At 37.4% G+C, this 14,766-nt stretch overlaps 1 protein-coding gene across 1 annotated transcript in view; it reads left to right on the forward strand.

Moving 5' to 3' along the window:
• Positions 1–14,766, forward strand: part of LOC108243441 (polypeptide N-acetylgalactosaminyltransferase 18-like) — a 139,079-nt gene that overhangs the window by 61,051 nt on the left and 63,262 nt on the right. Inside the window, exons 2-4 of the mRNA XM_017428868.3 lie at positions 8,162–8,369; positions 8,495–8,661; positions 13,972–14,158. Of these exons, the coding sequence (XP_017284357.1) occupies positions 8,162–8,369; positions 8,495–8,661; positions 13,972–14,158 (562 nt within the window). The remainder of the gene's footprint in view (positions 1–8,161; positions 8,370–8,494; positions 8,662–13,971; positions 14,159–14,766) is intronic.

The following is a 14,766-nucleotide window of genomic DNA, read 5'->3' on the forward strand; positions in this document are numbered from 1 at the left end:
AGTTAAACCAGTAAAAGAAAAAAATAACTGGATTGTGTATTAAATACATATTTTTAGTATCAATAAATATAAGGGTCTTTATTTCCTGCTGCTGAGGAATAGAGGCATTATTGACAGATTTTAAAAAATCATTATGAAAATACTGTAATTAATTAACTTTTGGATTTAACCCTATTTAAAATCAACAAAATGTCTATGACTTAACCAGTTTTACAAATATTAAGCTAAAATTTGGTGTGGTACTTCCTGAAAGTCGTCCTCTGAGCGCTATCACATCTAACATTATTCATATAATCGCATATCATCATTTACAAGGTTTGACCAAAGAGAAAAAGTTAACTTAAAGTCTTCTCAGTCTAAGATTGTTGAAGTTTAAATCTCTGGCATGAAAGGTAGTGGGTATCCTGAATTCATTCAAGGAATCGTTGGGCTTTAATTTAACTCAGGGAAGAAATCACAAAACTGTATTGTTTCTTTCTAAAATTCCCTTTAAAAGATGTTTTCCACCTTATGCTTCTGCATCCAGCAGGAGACAAAATTTTATGGGCAAAAATAAAAAAATTGGCCTGTTCTTCTCCGTGACCTTTCCCCAAACAGCACTTCTCCCCAAGTGAAAACAAATAAATAAATTAGATCCATAGAAAAATGTGTTTTTAGGTAGATGGATTTCATTCCCTTACAACAAGGCTGTCCTCGCTTGAAAAATACATCAGTATTTGAAGCCGTTTAAAATATTCAGCGAAACAAATTGAAAAGGTTTTAGCTTCAGAGCAAGATATTTGCATTTATGGAGGTCTGCTCTAACAACACTACATGTTTGACTTCTGGGGGCATAATCAGAGAAACAGAGGGACATCCATGTTTTTAAAATGAGAGAGCGAGAGAGACTCTGGAGACGCAAGGAAATTAAACTCACTGTTTTTGAAAGCCAATTACACAACAGCAGGTTTGTTGTGAGGAGAGGGGGGAAAGGGATGAGAAAGAAGAGGGGGGGAAGGAAAATATATAAAAGCTTTTAATACAAGCATTGTTATGGGTTCTCATGGTGTAAAAAGTAAAGCTGTCGGAGCAAACGGCTACAGAATACAGAGATTTTTGAAAACAACGGCACACAAAGATCACCCCATGGTTCAGTACTGCCAGCTAATTTACCCACCAGAAGAGCAGCTTAGGTTCCAAAAGATTAAAGAGGTAATAGCAGCCTGGGGTGAGTGGAAATAGCTCTAAAAAACAACAACAAAAGCAAAGAACAACAAAGACAGCTGGAGGAATCTGGGGCTTTAGGAGCTGTTTGACTGTCGCAAAGCTGCAGAAGTCCTCTAAAAGGCTCAACAAGCCGAGGCCCCAAAACCATTTGAAGAGCTGACCACCAGGGATCTGTGGTACAGGCTGCATGAACACAGAAGGAACCAGAACTGAGCTCAACCCAAGGCAGGCAAAGGAACCAATTAAAGGAAGTTTTACACAGGAAACAATCTGTTGTGTTTATGAGCTGACCTGCATGAGAAGGTGGCATCGCTCTGGTTTTCATTTCCCACAAACAGGCCTTCAAACAAAAACAAAACAATGTAAAGTAAATATCTTTAATTAGTGGATCTTAAAGAAGTACAAACAAAGTCAACACTTTGTTGTGTTCAGCAAAGAGCAAGGACTAAATTTGTATTCATGTCAAAATCAGATTAATGACCAGTGCTTTAAAAAAAAACGTGCATTTTCTAACCAAGAACTTGCATCAAAATTAGCATTAAGCAAATGTTCTAAATAGCATTAATAGCTGTGGGTAAAATATGACAAATTGCACACAAATACAGAGTAAGCCATTTTTGTGACAGATGATATTGTCAGGTATGACAGATGCACACTGTGCACATATTTCAGTCATGCATCAATTTTCGGTGTAAATATATATATGTCATACGTCAAAGTGAACATGTAATGTCTTAAAATACAAAATAAAATCAGAAGCTGTCCACAGTTGAAGTATTGATGCAACCTGATGCAGAAATTAACGGCGAGTTGTGAGTAGACACGACTTTATTTTGGAACCAGTTTTCTTAAGTGTTTTTGTTTCATCTTTTTGCAGACTGGGAATGATGCCAGCAGCCTAAAATTATTCAATTAGTTTTCAAATGCATCTGCACATTGTTTAGTTTGCAGCCAATGCAGCACTCTGTACAGTTTGCCAACTCACCCTTTTGTCCTACAAACCTGCCAACAATATTTTCCACCTTAAGTGGAAGATATGTCCTAGTTTTAAAAGCCCATAATGGGCTTTTTCCCTGCTTGGTTTACTCCGCATAAAATACCAATTAAATCAAATTTTTAAATTTCTACCTTGGTGTTTATGAAATTTCTCAAAGAGCTGTTTTTTTAGGTGTTATTGTTGAATGTAATGTGCAACTAACTGGCAGAATATCAAACCTTTATGGATAAAATATGGTTTTATACTCACAACTTTGGTCATTTTCTGCTGCAGCTTGATGCAGAAGTTTGTGAAATGAAATTAAGATCCATTCCCTAAACTAGGTTGTCATTTCCTGATAAATGAATTTTTTGATGCTTTGACTTGCAGCCAGGTCATGGAAACGTTCTGTGAAACACTCCTAAGCTCGTATTAGTCAACATCTTAGTCATTCAAGATGCCAAAAAGAGTTCCTCTCATTGTTGTTTCAGCTGCCACACAAACACAACACATGGATATAAATTTAAGGTAGTAAATGACTTAATTTATTACAGCTGAAGCCTTGACAGGACCACTGATTTGACACAAACTATATTTAATTAGCAGGTGGATGATTAAACTTAATTAGGACATGGAATATTTGATTTCCTGGCAGCTTTAACATTTTTTAATTAAGATAAATAACCATAAAAATGATTATTGTTTCCATTATGTTTTTGAATTGACTTTAGAAGTCACAACTTTTAATTACATAATCATAAAATTGTAGGTATTACTAAGGATATGTTGTTGATTTATTTAACAATTTGTCAACAATTACTGAACAAAAATTGTTCTTAACTGTTGGAAATAAAACTATATTTTTTCCAAAAAACAGAGCTGGGACTTAAAATTACAGTTCTTCCTTTTCTTTTAATTGCTTTTTTAAACCTAATTACAAAAGGAAAAAAGCCCTGGTTTAAAAAAGAAAAGTCTAATATTTTTTTGTTTTGTTTTGTTTTAAATCTTAGCTTTGAATATTTGAACTTGCAAAGCATTGACTGCAGATTAAACCTGCAGTAAACAGATGAACCATAAGATGTGTAGTTTGTTGCTACAGAATAAAATAATATTCTATAACTAAACATTTTCATGATCAGATTTCCAACACACCTTAAACAAAGTGAGTATTTTTTATCTATTTATTTTGTTAAACTACCAAAAACAGTCATTGTATACGTACTGTGTGAGGGAGAAGACAAACATATGGCTGATTTAATTTAAACTACAGTAGCCCTGAGGGGACAAATCAAACCCCATCTAACAACAGATTCAGTAATTATTACTCACGCCACAAACTGGACCTAGAATCTAAACAGAATTATTCCAGCAATGAAAACATTTGGATTAAACATTCTGTTTCTGACTAAATGTTCCAAAACATCCAGAACCGGTTTGACTCCAGATTTGGAAGCTCGTCCCTGAAAATGATTCTGCTTTCCTGTGGGCTCATTAGCTGTTTACTTCAATGTGGAAAAAAAGCCTTTTTTTCTGTGAGCAACTAGAAAAAATGTCATTTGTTGTTGAGAAAAGTTGAAAGCAACTCCGAGCCCCTTCAGCACGGACAGTTAACGTTGTTGGGGTTTTTTGTTTTTTAGTGAAGCAGTTTTAGTGTCTTCTGTTCAGCCTGACGTTGTGAGCATGTGCGCCCGCTGTGATGAGAATATCACCTGCTCTGAGTAAGTTTTGTTAATTTGATGCTCAAACCAGCTGCTTCACATAAAAACTGTGATATTTGCTCCCAGTGAATCCATAAAGATTCTGCAGATGCTTTTCAAAATCCAAAACTGTTGATAAATTCACGTGAAAACTGCATTTAGGTTAGTTTTTTACAGTTTAACACATAAAGTAACACAATAAGCAGGCATTTTATAGACTGAAAAACAGACAGACTGGTGTGCTGAATTGGGTTATTTCTTAAAGCTGAATGATTGACGGCAGTGTATTTTGTGAAGGACATTCTGTTTGCTCATCTTGTGTTTTTGGGCCTAAAGTTGTTGCTTAAAGGCTGATATTAGGCAGCATTATAATGCACAGTGACAAGGTGACTGCTATTAGCCTTCAGAAAATACAACCCTCTTCATTAGCAAACACATTTCCTTATTTCTGGGTCTGAACAACCTTTCCTTTCTTTGATTTTTCCTTCTCATTACATCTCATCCTCCAGGCTTTTTCTGCAGTTTGTTGGTCTGCTGTGACGACCACTCTGAGACAGAAGCCTTCTTGTTTAACACTGACGATCCCTGATTTTCTGACGTGCCTTCGTATTTCCTTAAGCACCCACAGGAGTTTTTGTTCCAACAGTTCAGGAACAAATAGTCCCATCCCTTGTCCCTGTCCTTCTGCATCCTTTCGCTCTGATTCATCTGCAGCAGCGACAGCAGGCAGAACACGACGGCTTCTGCGGGTCACTGGACCGTTTCTTCACCGTGCTTGTGTGTGAGCGTGTTTTTGAGCGTGAGGGAAACCGAGGGAGCTGTGGGTTGGTGAGGAGGAAAAAAGAAGACAACAGACTCCAGGCAGGATAATGTCCTCGGCTGAAACGACCAGAAACCAGCAGAATATCTTCATTTCAAAACATGAGGATGTGGGATGTGACACATTTCTACTGTACCTGAACACAACACACAGAAGCAGCAGTTTTGACTATTTTGTGAGGAATTATTAAATACTTTTGTCTTCAGAGACAGAATTTCAATTAGATTTTTTTTATCATTTAAAAATACAGAAAAAACAGACCTAACCAAAAAAATGGACTGGAAAACGCAACCAGTTTCTTTTTAGTTCAGTCCCATTTATGAAAGAATATTTACAGTAATACCGTACTCATAAAGCTAAGATTCTGGTTTTTAAATAATAATATATATTTTTATTGTGTGAAAGCTAATTCAGCATTCACTTGATTATTTTTAGTTTCTTGAAGACTTTTTTTTGCAGTTAAACTGTATCTTTAACTGTTTTTATATCAAAACGTTCAGCTCAATTTATCATTTTTACTTTTTGTAACTTTTATACTTGTTGAATTATTTAACTTTATTTACAAAAACATTTCCCATAGAACTACATTGAGTTCCTTTAAGAACATTGTTCTCTGAAATCCTCTTCAGTGAACTTCATTTAGTTTTTTCCTCTTATGATTTATGCAGCTTTTAGCTGCTGTTTTATTAAATTTAGCTTTCAGAAATGATTTTGCTATATTTAGCTTTTAGCTACTGTTTTGCTACACATAACTTTTGGCAACCTTTTTGCAAGTTTTAAACCTTTAGCTACTGTTTAGCTAATTTTAGGTCTTGGCTACGAATTTGCTAATTTTAGTTCTGTTCTGCTTGTTTTAACTTGAACTAATTAGTTTCAGGGGTTTTTTTTCAACAAATTCCAGCAATCATTTAACACTCAGCATTCACGCTGCCTTTTTGCATAAACTTAAAAGTTCTCTAGTTTTCTTTTATTTTCATATTTCATCAGAAGGTTCTGAGTTTCTCTGCTCTGTTCGGGTTCGAACATCATCAGCTAAAAACCCTGCTGTGTTCTGAGAGATCATTTTCTCTTTTATCAACAGCTAACAAACGATTCATCTGAGCTGTGATTAATCTGATCCTAATTTGCTGCTCTTATTTTGTTGAAACACACACACGCACACACAGCCAGAGGACAAAAATGTAGATTTGAACATAACACTTTCACATGAACAGATCGCCCTGTCGCACCCATTTGTACATTAACGCCTGCAGGTGCTGAATTATACACACCGACAACCTCACAACTGTTCCCCATGATTCCCCCAGACTTTTATGACATGCCCTCCAGCTACGAGGGAAACAGGAGCTTGATCCCAATAAAAAATACATGAGGTTTGTTGGACACAGTTCAGGGCTGGACACAGCACCATTTCTTTGTTCCTAAACCACGAGAAACCCCCACAGGTGCAGCTTTTTATGCATTTCTCCTTTTTCCTCTCGAGGATTCTGCTTCTTCTCTGCTAAAAGCACAATACATTAACTAAAAGCGTCATTAAATATAAATGGTTGATATCAACTAAAAATGTGAAACAAAGTGTGGTGACATATAACTCCTTCAATGATTTACAATGAATTTGTTGCAAGAAGAATGGAAGACGGAAACATTTAGTTTGCTTTTAGGGTGCTTCTGATGAGGCAGTGAGGGTCCTTGGAGGGAGCTGGCATTTCACCCACGGGAGCCTTAAGTGTGTTATTGCTAAAGGTTGAAGAGCTGCTCTTCAAACTAATAAAAAAGCCTTTCACCTTAGAAAGGCAGGAAATAATCTGTAGTCCTGATGATAACTCTCAACAACTCAAGAGACTTTTGTCTGGTTTTGGCCAGAATCAATTAGATTTTAATATCCATACTGTTTTCTTCTTCCAGTTAATAAAAAAATAATAATAATAACTTGAACTGTAGCTTGCAAAGATTACAGGACTATTATAGTTTTTACAAGTGTTATAAAAAGAATTTTTCTTTAACAGAAATAATTTTATTCCTCCAGTTTATCTTTGAACTGTTCAGTCCTATTTAACAACCTAAGTTAGTGTTAAAGTCAAGCAAAACTAAGTTTATATTCTCAAATGACAGAGTTGTCTAAAACTCCTAAAATAAAAACCATTTAAGGCGCTACGGTTGAAATGGTCCTGTCTTTATTTTTAGTATTTAGGCATCATTATTGATCGAAACTTGTCTTTTAAAACTCACTCTGAAATGTTTGTCCCTGAAACTTAAATTAGTTTTCTTTTTTTAAGAGTAAACCTTGTTTCTCGGATCAGGTGAGGAGACAATTGATTCATCTACTCTAGATGAGTGCACCTGAAGAGTACCTAAAGAGGTTAGATCCTGTCACCTGCCTGTGTAAAGTGTGTGCATTACTGTTATATGTTGCTGCAAAATAGACGTCCTTGTCTATCTGCAGACTTTCCATTTGATTGGTTTTATACAGTCATCTACCGCTTTATTAGGAATGCCTCGCTAGGATGGATGGATGGATGGATGGATGGATGGATGGATGCATGGATGGATGGATGGATGGATGGATGGATGGATGGATGGATGGATGGATGGATGGATGCATGGATGGATGGATGGATGGATGGATGGATGGATGGATGGTCATAGTGCCTCACAGTTCGTGCTGTTTTCATTTTTAGAGAATTCAAGTTTTTTTTCCTACAGTGTCTCTGATGAGGCCACCTGTTCTCCGGTTTAAGAGGTTTCAGAATAATGTCTCAGTTCATGAATATTTCACTCTTTCAGATGATTTTCATCCTCCAGAGATCTGGATGAATAACAGACCTCTGCATGCAAATTCTGCTGAACACAAGTCTGTCTGCAACTATAGGAACAACTGCAGACTGCTAGTTTGTTTTCATGCTATAATTCTAACAAACAAAATGTATAAAAATGGATTTGTTTCCAATTGGGATGGTTTATTGAGCCCTTAAGCATTTTTCTGTTCTCATTGTTTAGTTTCACACATGATAAACAGCTCAGTCCTGCACATCTAGCACAAAATGACAAGCTCCAGTTCTTATTAAAAGAAGAAATATTCCATCAGTCATGTTAGCGGGTTTGTGTCCACCTCTGCACAAAGAGACGTGCCAAAAATGTTTGTAATGATAATAAAAAATGCCTGTTATCTCAAATCACATTTGTGTTCGATCCTTTCCTCTTGTGTTGCTCACATTATTCCTCCATCCTTTAGCAAATAGGCTTCTTTTGATAACCACAGATGGTACTTAAAGCTCAGTCACAATGTTTTTTCTTGGGAAGATGTTCTGAACTGATGTCTTTTTGTCACTGAATGTCTCATTGACAAAAAAGTTTATCTGTAAAGCAAAAAGCAGCAACTTGGTGATGATGATACAAGATTTTTTTTGTTGTTGTTTTGTTTTTGCTCAAAATGCCTAACTTCAACCCATTCTCTGTCCACAGACGTCCCTCAGAAAGACGGTGAAGATGCGGCGTCTTTGTCGGACTCTGCCTCGGACCCCGCCTCCTCCCTCTTTAACCACTGGGGTCATGACCTCGGGCCAGAGAGCAGAAAAGTCGCCCTCAAGAAGTTTCGTTACTATGGATACAACGGCTACCTGAGCGACCGCATATCCCTCACCAGACCGATTCCAGATTTACGACCAGACGGGTCAGTCAGTTGTGGATTAAGTCACTGATCTGTGTTTTGGTGGGATTTTCAGACAGCTGGGTGTGATTAAGACATCTTTTAAGTCTTTAAATCTCTTCTTTGTTTCTCTTCTTTTTTCCTTTTAGATGCAAAAATATGTCGTACTCATCAGACCTTCCTCAGCTGAGCGTGATCTTCATCTTTGTCAACGAGGCCCTGTCAGTGTTGCTGCGCTCTGTCCACACGGTCATCCAGAGGACTCCAGCCCACCTCCTCAAAGAGATCATACTGGTGGATGACCACAGTAACAGCTGTAAGAATCGAAAACCTTCCTCACATTTTCATTTTAAAATAGTCTTTATTTCCTCTGAGCCACGTCGACGCCCACCAGGTTTCTTTGCCTCAGCTCATTTAAACGTCCAACCATCACCTGGGGAACTTAAATTCACATTAAGAGACATTTTCTATTTGGGTTTCTCGCGTGGGGGCAATTCTGTTTTTCTTAAAAGCAAATTCTTGACAGGTTTAGTAAAAATATTTTATACTACTACCAATATTATGAGAGCCTTTTAAAGATTTGCTGCATTGTTTTATACCCAACCTGCACACATCTGGGACCAGCAGCAGGTGGAGGACAAGTTATTCTTCCCTCTTGTACTGTAATAACTCTGTGGGCTCAGATTTCCCCTGGGGTAACTGGCAGAGAGAGCGAATAATAACTGTACTGTGTCCTCACCTCAGACTATGTGGCCTGCTTGATCTCAGTATGGCATGCAAGCAAAAATGATGAGGAGAAAAGATGGGCTTGGACCCGCTTGTCTTGAGGGGAAAAGATATCGTAAACGTAACTGGCCAATTTAAAACTATCGAATATGCATTAAAAGGAGTTGTGCTGCATTTAGACAGCCACTATTCCTCAGTTGTTGATAACTAAACTGTCAGTTCAAGTGTCTGTGTGGACCTATATCAGTGTTGGCTGAGTAAGAAAGCTGATATGTTGCAATTAAAAACGCATGATGTGTCAAAACATTTTTTTACTAGAGTAAAATATGTTTACATTTTTTATTAGGCTGCATTTTATTCAGTCAGTTTCCTCCCAGATACTACAGTGCAAACTCTGATCTTAGGAGGAGGAGGCACGGCATCTATCATAACTTTCTGTTTCATTTATGGTTCAGGGTAGTGGGTTCAGTTAGAAAGACATGTTTTCATTCAAAGAATACTTTATCATTTGATAGATTTTCCTACTATTTTCACTTCCATTTTGTGAAGATGTCATCTTCAGTGCTATATTAATATTCCACCTTCTCTTCTTGTGCACATTACCAGCAGATGTGATGTCACATTAGTGCTAAACAACATAAACAAACCAGAGGTGTGAATGTTTTATCATTGCAAGATAAATTAAGATCAGATACACACAAATCTGCCTTCATGGCAATAACTAAACTGTGGTTATGTGACGCCAGGTGTTGAACTCACAGAACAAGAAGAGCTTTGTGCCACGTGGCTTTTAATCACACATGAAGCTAAAAGAAATTTCCCTTTTGCAAAACATCAGCTTGGATGCTAAGTGCTTAAATTTGTTAGCACAGATTTGTTAAAGTTACAACAAGCAGAAAAGTTCATTTCTAGTCAACAGTATTTACATCACGTTTTCCAATATATAATTAGTCTGTAAAGGCCAAGGAAACAGAAAATAACTTCACATAATCAGTCTAAATTGAAATTTGCATAAATAATCTCAGCTACACAGTGGAGCAGGTGGTTAGCACTGCTGCCTTGCAGCAAGAACGTCACAAGTTTGACTTCCAACTTCCTTCTTATCATCTTTTCTCTGTCCAGATGAGGCACCAGGTACCTTCCTACCTGTGTCTCTGATCACTGTGGCTGGAGTAGCCCAGTCATCTGGAAGCTCTTTCTTACCACCCAGAGCCTTTAACAGCTTCTTTCTGAACTCGTCACGCCGTTCTTCCTTCCTTACCTTCCCTCATTAGGCCCTTTATTCTATTCTTCACCACAACACTCATCCTCCACACCACCATCTGATGCTGTCTGGCCACAACCTCACAGTCCACCATCTCCCTCAGGTTACCTCTTCTCTACAGGATGTAGGCTACCTGCGTCCTCCTGCCTCAGCTCTCATAGGTCACCCTGTGTTCCTCCCTCTTTTGGAAATAGGTGTTGACTACAACCATTTTCATCCTCTTGGTAAAATCCACCACCATCTGTCCTTCCTGGTTCCTTTCCTTGACACCAAACCTGCTCATCACCTCCTCATCTCCTCTGTTTCCTTCACACACTTCATCAAGATCCTTCCAGAATTTCTCCTTTTCTTCTTTCTCACATCCAACCTGTGGAGCAGAACCACTGACAATATTCAGCAACAGACCTTCTACTTCTACCTTCAGACACATCACCCTGTCTGACACTCTTCTCACCTCGACTACATTCCTTGCTAACTCCTTCAGGACCAGCTCGACTCCATTTCTCTTCCTATCCACACCCTGGTAAAACAGCTTAAACCTTGTTGCTCTTCTACTTGGTCTCTTGCACACATAATACATCCACCTTCCTCCTCTGCATCATGTCAGCCAGCTCTCTACCTTTGCCTGTCATTGATCCTACGTTTAGAGTTGCTATCTTCAGTCTTACACTCCTGACTTTCCTCCTCTCCCTCTGTCTCCTGGCACATTACCGTCCTCCTGGTCAAACAATCTGTATAAGGTACTTTTTGAAAAAAAAAATGGCACAAATAACTCCTTTATATGCAACAGACTAACTTGTAGTTTACTGTTTTTCATTTCTGCCAAAAAACTGTCAAATCAAGAGCTGAATAAATTCAGCTCAGTTTAATTAAAAGTCTACTATTACATTATAGGGCACAGATCCAGAGTTCAATAAATCCAATTAGAGACTGGCTTCTTCAGGTGAACTACAGCATCGACTCTCGATATTTCATGTTCCACTTATTCTGTATTTTGCTTTGCACTAAATTTGAACATGTTTAACCATTAGCTGCATCATTAAAATATAAAAACTTACTAGCGCAGCCGCAGCCTGGATGAGATTTGTCTCTATGGGGGCCGGTGTTATTAATTGTGTCACGTTCTATGAAACATATTGTATTTCATAGCTGCCAAATCTATAATTACTATTATGAGAAATCTGTCTCTGCTACCATCGCCTCTAGATTTTATGGGTCTCTCAGTGCCCCTCTGTTCTTCAATAATACAATATATCAAAGTTTAGTTATGGTAGCTGCACACAGCTGAATGCTGATTAGTGAAGCAACCAGGGGGATAAATACATTCATCATTTTTCTCAATTTATTCTCTATTAATGCATTACAAGTGTTCAACCTAATAATTCTCTCGGAAATATGATTTAATGCTCTTGCTTTGCAATCATTTACAATTATGTGGAGGTTTTTCACAATGAAGGTAAATGATGAAGGATACGAGTGTGAGTTAATAAATATATCCTATTGATTTACATGCTGTAATTAAAACAAATTAGGGTCAGCTGAGGCTAAATAAAGGTATCCCTAGAAATGCAGGGACACTTACTTTACTCTGCAAACAGAGTAGTAATTTACTTGAAACATTCAAGGAGGTCTTCATAAAGCCTTAAAGTGCTTTTCATCACTGAGTCATACAAGTCCAGTCAGCAAGTGGAAACGTCAAGTGTTATTTTTTTCTACTAAATGTCTTTGCATTTTGTTCTAGAGCTTCACTAACTTCCACTCAGCTGGATAATCATTGTGCAAAGTGGGTGTGAGTTATTGGGCTTTGACAGTGTTGTGCATGAGCATGTTCAGCTGAGCGCATTCATATTGATGAAATTTAACCGAGTGGCTCAGATCAGACTGTAAATAAACGTTCCTTTTGAGAAGTCAACGGCTGCACGAAGAACACGAAACACGAAGAACGTGATGCACAGCCAATAATTATTTTCTGCGAGTTTCATTAAAATCTGTCCAGTGATTCGTGAGATATTTTTCTAACAATACAGACAAATGTGCAAAAACATCATCGCCTACTGCCTTGAGTGGCGGGTGATTAAAAATGCCTGACTCTCACTTTAATATAACTTAGAAGAGATGGATTATGATGTTCTGTTCATATCAAGATCATATTATATTAAGAGCTTTTTTTAACAGAGTGTCTGAAGTTTAGTTGTCACCCACAGTTGAGAAAAAGAAAAACTGTTGGTGCACCGTATACTCAAATTCATATACTTGTGATACAATATAATAAAGGATTCTCTGATTCTCCCGTCTCCAACGTAAATGAGTCCATTTGTCCTCCAGGTCAGAAGCAAACTGTGACTCTTAAAAGGAAAACATTGACTAGAGATTCCAGACTGAAGCTAATAATGAATAGAAGGACGAAGGCACCATGTAACCCTGTAGGCATGATTACACCACAGATAAAACAAAAGAAGTAAAAGATGAAATTCATTGTTCCACTGCCAGCAGACTGTTTGTGTTTTTGAGAATGAGCTCTGGTTAGACGGATGTAGAAAATCACTGAGGAAGAAAAAAAAAGAAGTCTGTAGGATTTCCTGGATTTTTGAGTGTCTTCAATAATTCAGTCTTGTCAATTTTTTAAGCTCCCTCCAAAAAAGAACCAAAAATCCAAACTTTAACAAATAACACTGAAAGGGTTTGTGCAGCAGACAGCGTTAGGCAGAACCCAGGTTCAGTGGAACCGTCCATCATGTCTGGATACAGAAAAATTTAATTTGATGCTTGAATACAGCAAGTGTTGGGTCTGAAAACCAAAATTAGGAAGAGTTTTATATGTGCTGATGTTATTACAAAGTTTTTTAACTTGTTTAAATCGAAGAAGCAACTCTCCCATATGCACGCAGAGTTGACACAACTTTATTCTCTGCGCAAGTTTTAAAAATATAAAAATGTTGAGTGTTCAGCAGCGAGTTACATAAATATTTTCTCTAACAGGAAGTTCAATTTAGGGCCTGAATAACCAAGCAATCGTTGCATATTTTTAGTACGGATCACTCCTAATCTAAAATAGGCCTTGGACTTTATGTAGCATCTTATTTTACTTTCTGTTCCTGGTAAATGTCTAGTTCTTTTAAACACCGTAGTGTACTTCATTGCAATTCATCTTTATCTATAAATGTTTAATGTTCAAGACTTCAGAAAGTTCTTTTCCGATCCGCAGAGGAAAATAAACAGCCTAGAATGATTCACAACAACAAGGAAACCACATTGGTCGCTCACATGGTTTCTCATTTCCAGATTTCTCTTTAAAGGAAAGAAAAAACTCTAAACCACAACCTAAAATCACTAAACTGGAGTATAACATCAAACAAAGTCTAAAATTTAGAACCAGTTCATCCAGCAGACATTCATCCATCCATTTTCTGTTGTTGTCATAATTTTATATTATTAATATTATTATTTTACTACACATTATGCCTGTAAATACATCCACTTTTAATAGACATCAGATGAAAATGTTAAATGAAACAACTTTGGGTCATCCATGTACAAACATTCACAGACACACACTTCCTGAGAGTATCTCAGTAAAATCAATCCAGTAACGAGCCTTACTGACTTCATTCTCTGTGTGACATTTTTTAATTCCAGTGGAGCTGAAGGAGCACCTGCAGAGTTTTGTGGATGAGACGAACGCTCAGCATGGCCCAGGGTTCATCAAGGTGGTCCACCATGACAAGCAGGAAGGGCTGATCAGGTCCAGAGTCAGTGGATGGCGGGCGGCGTCCGCTCCTGTGGTTGCTCTGTTCGACGCACATGTGGAGTTCAACACTGGGTGGTGAGCAGGGGGTTTCACTCAGTTAGAACTTTAGCTATAAGTTTTCAGTAATGTTTGCATATAATATGCATGTTGAATGTTAATCACCTGCTTGCTCTGGCTGCAGTTAAAGTTTTTGCCTTTATTTTTATCTATAAATATGAGGTGGAAGGACCACAGATGGGTACAGAAAAAAAATCTTCTTAATATATGCAGTTTTCTTTTCCAAGTTACATATTTGTACTTCCATGAAATAATCCCATTTCTCAACCACTCCTGTTTTTCAAGGGATCCATTCACTTTTCCTCTGAGTGGTCTTACATGTGTTTTTTGTTAAAACATTCAGAAAGTGTCACTGAAAGAACATCTGATGAAACCCATCACAGTTTTTAACTCCCAGCACATTTGGAGAAACACATTTTCTTTATGTTCTACTTTGCATAAATCACTGTCATTCCTGCTCAGCTATATTCACAGCATACAGGTGCTGGTCATAAAATTAGAATATCATGAAAAAGTAGATTGATTTCAGTAATTCCATTTAAAAAGTGAAACTTGTATATTATATTCATACATTACATACAAACTCATATATTTCAAATGTTTATTTCGTTTAATTTTGATGATTA

This window comes from Kryptolebias marmoratus, linkage group LG11, assembly GCF_001649575.2.
Source record: "Kryptolebias marmoratus isolate JLee-2015 linkage group LG11, ASM164957v2, whole genome shotgun sequence".
NCBI classification, from domain to species: domain Eukaryota; kingdom Metazoa; phylum Chordata; class Actinopteri; order Cyprinodontiformes; family Rivulidae; genus Kryptolebias; species Kryptolebias marmoratus.